A 10,000-nucleotide genomic window follows, 5' to 3' on the forward strand; every position below is an offset into this window, starting at 1 on the left:
TCTGAACGTATTATAAATGCCATTCCAAAAAATGTCCTTCACTTAGTACAAAACCCTTTTGTTCACTGCTAGATGTCTTATGTGAACTCCCATCCCTTCTCTTTGATGGTAACGACCTCATGACAACACTTCCCAACAAACATATTCCTTCTTCCTTTAATTCTATATTATATCCTACACTTTAATATCGTCATGATATATTACAAGTCCAGTATATTCGTGTTCCAGTGACTCCTAAAGCGAAGGAAACTCACTTTCAAATATTTAATGGTATTTATCCTTCAAGTTAACTTTTAAGACTTTGATTTAACTTTGACTACGATACTTGTACTTTTTGTCAAATTGACATAGAGACAACTGATCACCTCTTCTTTTATTGTATACATTCAAATATTTTCTGGGAAAATATGTCCTATTGGTTGGAGACAGAAATCCAATCCCTGCCGACCTTCTCTAGGCCTGTTGTATTTGGAGTGTTATTGGATGACAAAAACATTGAATTCTTTATTAACATAATGTTGATTCTGGGTAAATTCTTTATACGTAAATGTAAATGTATAAAGTAAAAACGTATTTCTCTGTATTTAAAAGTGATTTATTTTGTATTTTCCATCACTGAACTGTATGAAGACTAAACAAGCCTGCAAACTCCTTAAGATGATAAAAGACTTTGGTTTATTGGAAGATGAATGAAGAGAGCCCTGTTGTTTATTTCATTGCCATTATAGATGTACATTTTGTTTATGTTCACGTGATTGATTTCGTCTGTCAGTTTTCTTTCGATGAGTTTAAAGGGGTCATATAATGGTACATGCACTTTTTCAAGTTGATTGTACTGAAATGTGTGTTGGCTGTGCCTGTACACAACCATCCTATTATGATAAAAATCCATCCAGTGTTTTTGTTTTAATCTCCTTATATATTTCCCCTGCCTCAAATCGAGCTGTTCGACCGTGTGACGTCACGCGCCCCTCCCAGGATTGTTGATTGACAGCAATGTTTCAACATAGACCCGCCCTCGCTCGTGAGCGAGCTGTCAATCATAGTCCGTCATCATTGTTGATATACTGGAGCAGAATGGCGCCTAAGCGATTGTGGTGTTCTGTTCTTCGGTGTAATAACGAACACAGCAGTCATTTTGATGTTCCTAAATATGAACCGCTGAAGACGCAGTGGCTGAGTTTTGTTTACGATGGGAATATTCCCCACGAGCAACGTCAATGCGTTCATGTTTGCGCGAATCATTTTTCACCAGACTGCTTTATAAACGAGGGTCAGTATAAAGCTGGTTTTGCTAAGAAGCTGCTGCTGAAAAAAAGATTCGGTACCAACTATTTATATTCCCTCTGCACCTCCAGAAGAAGTAAGTGTAACGTTTTATTAACCTTTATATTAATCTTTGCAAATCGCTAACCCTAACGGAGGGGCGGGGTGACCAAAGCTCATTATCATTTAAAGTCATATGCTCTGAAACGGCGTGCTGAAAACAGAGCTGTTTCCGAGCAGGTAAAATTAGTGTTTTCTTAAAATACTAATGAGAATTTTTAATAAAAGTATATTACAAAGTTTACATTTAGACCCTAAAGATTCATATCTTCCCTAATGCTACGTTCACACCGGACGCGAATAGGGCGTCAAATTCGCGCCTACCGCGTCTAGTTATCACGCTTGACCACTTTGAATCCATTCGCGTCAAGAGCTGAAATTGACGCCGTAAAAAACAAAAGTTTGAAGCGAAATTTACGCAGCGTGACGCGCGCCAGAGGCTAAAACTCGTTGACGGCCATCTTTTTACAAGATGGCTGATGCTGATCGAGCATTCGTGGAGAGAGTCACCGCTCTGTATTTGCTCTGGAGAGCAGAACAGCGGCGTATGGGTCGTCGCCGTACTTGGGTCCACCAGACCCTCCGGAGGCGTTCTTAGTTCGGCGAATTTCATCATTTGCTCCAGGAGCTGCGCCTGGATGATGGCCGCTTTCAGCGGTACTTCCGCTTGTCCCGCGCCCAGTTTGATGACCTGTTGTCCCGCATCGGAGCGAGGATCACCCTTCAAGACACCAACTACAGGCGCTCTATCCCAGCTGTTTGATTGTTGTTCATCACAAGTTCAATAAAACTGTAAACCCTCGCTCTGAGTTTGCATGTTTTGATGTCCACATGTTCTTGTTCAAGAAATTACAGTGACTGTAGCATTTCTATCGTAAAGAAGTGGACAAATATTAAAGATTAATTTGTATTTACAATTTACCAGGTTGCCCAATCTCCTCACTGACCCTCTTCCAAGCGAGGTCCTTTTTGTTCCTGTCTCTGTAAAAATATGAAGTGGAATCGTACAATTCTGGGTGACTGCTTACAGCAAGAATTAATTTTTCCTCCATAAGTTAGCTGTCAGTGATTTTGGAATGATAGATTCGAGCGGGAGTTTACGCCACTTTACCTCCTGAGTGACAGCAGGCAGCTAGGCTCCTGATTGGTTAACGCGGCCAATTGACGTCAAAGTTCAGATTTTTCAACTCGGGCGGCAGACGCGACTCAGCGTCAAACGCGTGGAATGCACAAAATGCACCATTCGCAGCGTAACGCGCAAACGCCAATTCGGCTGAATGAGGCGTGATTCGCGTCTATCACGCGCTCTACGCCTCATTCAGCGCCAGAGGAATTTTTACGCTGCGAACGCGTCTTTGCATTGACTTAACATTGAAATCACTCGCGCCTGACGCGCTATTCGCGTCCGGTGTGAACGCAGCATAAAGATTCATATGAAAGCTGGAATTCTTCATTCCAGCTTTCGCCACGCAGTCCACCCTCAGCATCCTGGCACTGACAGAGACATGGATACGTCCTGAGGATACAGCAACCCCTGCTGCTCTCTCCAACAACTTCTCCTTCTCCCACACCCCTCGACATACTGGTAGGGGTGGGGGAACAGGTTTGCTCATTCATAATAACTGGACTTTTTCGCCACATGCTTCACTATGTAACAATACATCTTTTGAATTCCATGCCATTACTACAATGCAACCCACAAAATTACATGTTGTTGTCATCTATCGCCCCCCAGGTCAGCTGACAAGCTTTCTTGAGGAATTGGATGTCCTGCTGTCCTCCTTGCCAGAGGATGGCAGGCCACTTGTGGTTCTTGGTGATTTCAACATACACCAAGACAAACCCCAGGCCGTTGAACTGAATACTCTTCTGGCCTCATTTGACTTGGAAAGACTACACACCACAGCAACTCACACACCACAGCAACTCACAGGTTGGGCAACCAGCTGGACCTCATTTTTACACGTAACTGTACCACCTCTAATATTCTTGTTACACCTTTACATGTCTCTGATCACTACTTTGTTCAATTCAACATGATTCTCCCAACCATTGTAAAACCGACCCCCCCTTTGGTTTCCTTTCGCCGTAACCTCCGTTCCCTCTCACCCTCTCGCCTTTCCACTGATGTCTCTTAGTCCAGTTGGGTAGTGCACATATTAAATAATACCGTTACCGAGGTGATAAAAGCACCAAATTTTAGATGAAGATTCTTTAGGACCTCCTGAATGATTTCAGCCTAGGAGCCCAGCTGAAATATTGAAATTTAGTGTCAAATCACTTAAACAATATTCATGAAAAACGTTTTTTGTTTTTTTTCCATCTCAAGTAAAACTTTCAGGATAATGGCCTTTTAAGACCACTGAATAAGCTTCCTTTTGTTAATTTGTGCACAGGCCAGTAGATCTTCCAAATTATAAGTGTAAAACGGAAAAAAGCCCTGTATAATATAGGCAGAATTATTAAAAAAAAGGCAGCAAAAATGCTTAAATGTTAAGAGATCTTGGTTTTCTCTTTTATTTTTCAATTCAACTAGGTCATTCATAGCTATTCTACTAAGTTCATAGTTTGGTCATTAGTTTTATGTTAGGCTGCATCACATCACATTAACCCTTTCGCACGTACTGCACCGGTGTGATTAGAACGGTCAGTGCATGCACTGCTAAATTCAAAATGTGCTTTGCGCTGGCTGGCGCTGAGCCAGAGACAGGCGCTCAGAGCTGTCATATATCACAACTTTTCAGTGTTTTCAACCACATAATGTTTATTTTAGGTTTCAGACATTTAAGTACTAAAAAAAAAACAATACATTTAGAGTTTGTAAAATACACACTGATGTCAAAGGAAGAGCCAATAATAATCCTTTCCATAATTTGAAATGTTTTATTCATATCAGATACACATTGTGTAAGTGACTTTAAAGTTTACTCTATTCGTCTCCCAGTTCACCAGCCACTTTTATGTATTTCGGGTGAAGTGGATGAATTGACATGTTGTAAAATCCAACAGATCCGATTCTCTGAACTGCGTCTGCGGCACAAACTAGATGACGACGCCCATCGCACATACAGCTCAACTAACGCGATCGTTATAAAGGTGTTTAAACAAAACACTTCCACTTGCATATATTTGACAATCGGAATATCAGATATTTCATGCCATATCTAACAAATGTGTGAATATTTTGAATAAAAAAGGAAAAATGACATAAAAGCAGATCATCATTCATTCTCTGTTGTTGCTGCGGTGTGTCACGTGACAAGCAATGGCCATGGAAACCATAAAGTGACACATTCTAAATAACGGTATAATAACTTTTATGCTTACATTAGTTTCTGAAACTTCAACATGGAGCTGAACTGGGCTCTATGTATTATTTGCCAGAAAGACACATCTGAACCCCTGAGATGTACCTTGCAGACACCTGGGACAAGTGGTGATAAATCTCATGCCTATAGATCATTTCTTGCTAATGTCGAGCAATTCAGAGCGATTGACAATCTTCCAACTAAACTCTATTTTGGGAATGATGAAACTGCTACCAATTTTGCTTCTCATTCTGCTTCTTGGCACAAATCTTGCCATCTAAAGTTTAACAATTCAAAGCTTATGAAAGCGACAAAGAAGAACATGCGGAATGCTGTTGAATCTGGACGGGGAAAGCCAATGAAACGCCAACGACTGGATGTTCGAAAGTGCTTCTTCTGTGAGGGTGGCATAGATCAAGGTGCTCTCCATGAAGTATCAACATTTGATACTGACAAGAATATCCAAACCATGATCACTGAACTTAAGGACACAAGGCTTATGACAAGGATAATTGGATGAGATTTAATTGCAATTGAGGCAAAATACCATTTACCATGCCTTGTAAAGCTGAGAAATTGCTACCGTGGACTCGCTAGTAAGAGCTACCAATGTCCAGAAAACATAGATGAAAATATGAATGAGTCTCAGCGCTCGTTGAACTTCAGGACTACATTGAAAAATGTGTTGATTCTGGAGTCCTTCTCTTTATGCTATCTGAGCTCCACTCTTTGTATGTAAATCGACTTCAGGAACTGGGTGTCAGTAAGCAAGTCAACAAAACGAGATTGAAAAATCATTTGCTTCAATGCTTTCCAGATGCACAAGAACAATTTGATGGAAGGAATACAGTTCTTGTTTTCAAGGAGGGCATGAGAAATATGCTAAGGGAAGCTCTGAGGAAGAGAGATTTTGATGAAGATGCTCTCATCCTGGCAAAAGCTGCTGAAGATTATTAGAAATGACATATTCAACCATACAGGCTTCAAATTCACTGGCTCCTTCCCAGAAAGATGTCAAGAAACCTCACTTCCTTCAAGCTTAAAGTCTCTTATCTCGATGATAATGAATGGCTCCAACTTGAAAGATCAAGATAAATGTGAGTCTCAGGCTTGCCTCACAATGGGACAAGGCATTCTTTATAACACAAAGAAAAGGGCAACACCCACTGCTAGGATGATCAGACACAGCCTTGAACGTGAACCACCACTCCCTATTTACATAGGCCTTAATGTACATGTACAAACCAGAAGCAAGCAACTGGTCCAGCAATTAAACCAAATGGGTATTAGCATTTCATATGACAGAGTTATTCAAATTGAAGACTGGCTTGCTAAAGCCACATGTGAACGCTTTGAAGTTGATGGTGTTGTGGTTCCAGCTTGTCTCCGGAAAGGGCTCTTCACAGTTGGTGCCCTTGATAACCTTGACTATGACCCAAGTTCAACCACTTCTGTAGGCTCCTTTCATGGTACTGGAATCAGCATGTTTCAGTTTCCAACTAAGGATGACTGTGGTGTACAGAGACCACCCGTTATGATACCACCTTTTGAAAATAAAAATAAAGCTCTTCCTGACACTTTTGCCACTGTCCCCGCTGTAGCTCTGAAAAATACTTCTGTTTCAGTGCCAGAGTGTAATGTAGTTACAGCTATGGGTTTATTGGATAATGCTAGAGAAGAGGAAAACAGGTGGGTCAATCATGCACTGCCACTTCTAGAGAAGAGAGAACTAGACAGTGATGATGCAGTTGCATGGTCTGCATATCATGCTTCTATGCAACCATTGGTGGAAGACCCCCCAGCAAAATGTGCACTCCTTCCTCTGTTTTATGATAAATCTGCCACTCCAGCCATGATTAAACATGGCATGAATGTTCTTAGACAAGCTATTGAATTTCTTAATCCTGGACAAATCCCAGTTACTACATTTGACCAGCCTCTTTTCGCTCTGGCAAAGTTAGTGCAATGGAAATGGCCAGACACACATGGTGAGAGTTCATGTAGTTATGCTAGGTGGATTACACACAGAAATGGCCCTCTGGAATACACTTGGCGACCTCTTGGATTGCTCTGGTTGGACAACAGCACTCACTGAAGCAGAAGTAGCATCTTCTGGAAAGGCTGACTCATTTCTGAAAGCAGCACACCTAACTCGCACCAGGTATGCCCACCAAGTCACTCTACTGTCACTTCACAATCTGCAGCAGGAAGCTTTTAGGCTTATTGCTGGCCCCAAAGATGAAGATACCTTTATCACTTGGAGAAATGACATGCTGAAGAAGAGTCCAACTTTCATGTATTGGGATATAATACTAAGATATGAAACCCTCATTCTCATTTTTGTCAGAGCTCACAGAGAGAAGAACTTCCTTCTATATGTAGAAGTTTTAGAAGAACTCATCCCTCTATTTTTTGCCTTGGACCATACAAACTATGCAAGATGGGTGTCTGTCCACATCAGGGACATGAAGTCTTTGCCCAGTACCATCAAGGATGAGTTTGAAAAGCATTCACACTGGGTTCTCTCAAAGACATACAACAAGTTCTCTGCAATACCTTTCGACCAAGCTCATGAACAAGAGAATAAGATTGTGAAAGGTTGCGGTGGTGCAGTTGGTCTCACAGAAAACCCAAATGCTTTCAGATCGATGGATGATCTCTGGACCAGAGTTGGGAAGATTGCTGAAAAGAATTTGAAGAGGACTTTCTTCCTGAAATGACATAGATAATCCTAAGAACTTCCAGCATCATGAACAGTGTCTTTCCACACAGAAGACATTTCAAAGACATGTAGCCAACCTGTCTGAAACTATTAAAAGAATGGGCAACCCTTTCTTGGATGATTTTAAAGATCTAGTCACTCTTGACAGCCGTAACTGTGCAGATGAATCTGTGGCTAAAACAGTGTTCATCTTAGAAGACACAGGCAAGAAACAATATCAACAGTTTGTCACAAAGGTGCTTACTGATCGCAGCCAATCCATCCATGATCCAATCAAAAGGAATTCGTTGCAACTCTTCAAGCAAACTCGACGTAAGACATTATCTACACATGGGAAGAAGATTAAAATGCTCCAGAACAATGTGACACTATTTGGTCAGCTGTATATTGCAATGCAAAGTCGTGAGAGTGATTTGGATGAATTCTTTGCACATGAAGTACAGTCCTTCCCTCCTTCCCTCTCTGACTTTGGAAAGATTCACCTGCCAGGTACAAAGTCTGACTTACTTCAATGCCTTGAGCTCCCTGGGCAATCACAGCCACCCTCATGCTTTGACTGCAAAATCTTGGATGGAGCGGTCATTGTCCACAGTCTGTCTACTAATACAGTGAACACATTTAATGAATATGCAAGTAATGTTTTCATCCCTTACCTGCAGAGGCAGCTACAGGATACACAAAGGTTGGATATTGTATGGGATGCATACATCTCGGACAGTTTGAAGGAGTCTATGCGCCAAAAGAGGGGTCAAGGTGTACGCAGGAAAGTGTCTGGCCAAACAAAGCTGCCAGGCAATTGGATGGATTTCCTACGTGATCCAATGAATAAGAAAGAGCTTTTTGCCTTTCTGACATCTAAGACTGAAGAGTTCAACTGGCCCCCAGACAAATCTCTGTATATCACATCAGGGCAAGCTGTATCTTCATTTGGTTCCAGCAGTACCATGAGCAGTTGCAATCATGAAGAGGCAGACACCGGATTGTGGTTCATATACAGCATGCCCTGGAGCAAGGAGCAAAAACTGTCCATGTGCGTACTGTGGACACTGATGTCATTGTGATTCTTGCAGGTTTATTCCATGATTTACTGGTGATTCAACCTTTGACTGACATCTGGGTGGCTTTTGGCATGGGCAAAAAGTACAGATTTTACTATGTCAATAGCATATGTAAAAGTCTGGGTAAGGACAAGTCTCAAACACTGTTGATGTTCCATGCCTATTCAGGGTGTGATACAACATCTGCTTTCACTGGGAAGGGTAAGAAGTCAGTTTGGCGGGCCTGGCAAGACTATGATGAAGCCACTGAAGTATTTGCTTCCCTTGCCAGAAATCCATTCCAAAAATTAGATGCTGCTTCATGGCAGTTCCAAAAGCTTGAGAGACTGACTGTCATCTTGTATGACAAGTCCAGTTCTTCAAGCTCCATTGTCCAGAAGAGGAAAGAACTCTTCTGCCATGGGAGTAGGACAATGGAGAAACTGCCACCCACCCAAGATACTCTACTGCAGCACATCAGACGGGCAGTTTATCAGACTGGAATCTGGGCGACCAGCACACTCTCACAGCAAGGTATTCCTTCTCCAAGGGACTATGGATGGACCAAGGAATCAGGGTCTTGGGAACCAATTTGGATGACACTTCCAGAAGTCCCCACAGCCTGCAGAGAACTTATCAAATGTTGCTGTAAGGGGATTGTTCCACCTGCAAATGTGGCAAAGCAAGTCTAGACTGCTCACCTCTTTGCAAATGCAACTGTAACGATTCATAATTATCAATTACAAGGCCAATAAAGACCATATTGATAATACTTTAACATGTATTGAAGCTTTTGTTATGTAAAAGTTCATAAACATAAATAAACATAAATGTTAACTTTGGGATTCATTTGAATACTTTATCTTGTGCAGGAACTTGAAAATCGCTGTGTTTTTAAGCATATTTCATTGATAATGATATACTTCTAATATGACATGTTACAAAAAAAAATTCCGAGGGCTCCTAGGCCAAAATTACACTATAGACCCTAAGGAAACACCATGCAAAATTTGGTGCTTTTATCATCTCGGTAACGGTATTTTCACTACGCCACCGGACTATTTGGAGTTGTGTTGATGTGAGATACAGTGAGTATATTTCACTCATCCAGTTGTGTGTGTGTGTCTCTGATGATCAATTTCACACACACACATTGAGGAACCAGAATAAACTCCAAATCCAGCATAGAGGGGTCGAGTGAATGTGGTGATGAGTGTGTGTAAGTGTGTGAGTGTGTGTGTGTCACAGACGCTGTAGAAGGACAGAGTGCCGGCCGGACAGTCCACATACACTCCTACTCTCTTACAGTCGTGTGAAGGGGACGAATGTCAGTTCTGTTATTATTGTGCCAGACAGTGAATGTGTTATTAGAGCACTCCAGACTCCAGGAGTTTATATTTAATCCAAACCAACAGTCACGACTCTCTCCTTTCCTGCTGATTTCTTTATATGACACTGATATATCAGCACCATATCCACTCCATTGAGTCTCCCAGTAACAGCGTCCAGTCAGACTCTCTCTACACAGAACCTGACGATACCAATCAAATCTTTCTGGATGATCAGGATATGACTGACGCTCTCTCACACATGTCACCTTCCTGTTC

At 41.6% G+C, this 10,000-nt stretch overlaps 1 protein-coding gene across 1 annotated transcript in view; it reads right to left on the bottom strand.

Moving 5' to 3' along the window:
• Positions 1 to 9,687: 9,687 nt before the first annotated feature.
• LOC127642040 (NLR family CARD domain-containing protein 3-like) overlaps positions 9,688 to 10,000 on the bottom strand; it is a 23,540-nt gene continuing 23,227 nt past the window's right edge. The window contains 1 exon segment of the mRNA XM_052124776.1: positions 9,688 to 10,000. This exon segment is cut by the window's right edge and continues 61 nt beyond it. Within this exon segment, the coding sequence (XP_051980736.1) occupies positions 9,688 to 10,000 (313 nt within the window).

Source organism: Xyrauchen texanus, unplaced genomic scaffold, assembly GCF_025860055.1.
Source record: "Xyrauchen texanus isolate HMW12.3.18 unplaced genomic scaffold, RBS_HiC_50CHRs HiC_scaffold_313, whole genome shotgun sequence".
Taxonomy (NCBI): Eukaryota; Metazoa; Chordata; class Actinopteri; order Cypriniformes; family Catostomidae; genus Xyrauchen; species Xyrauchen texanus.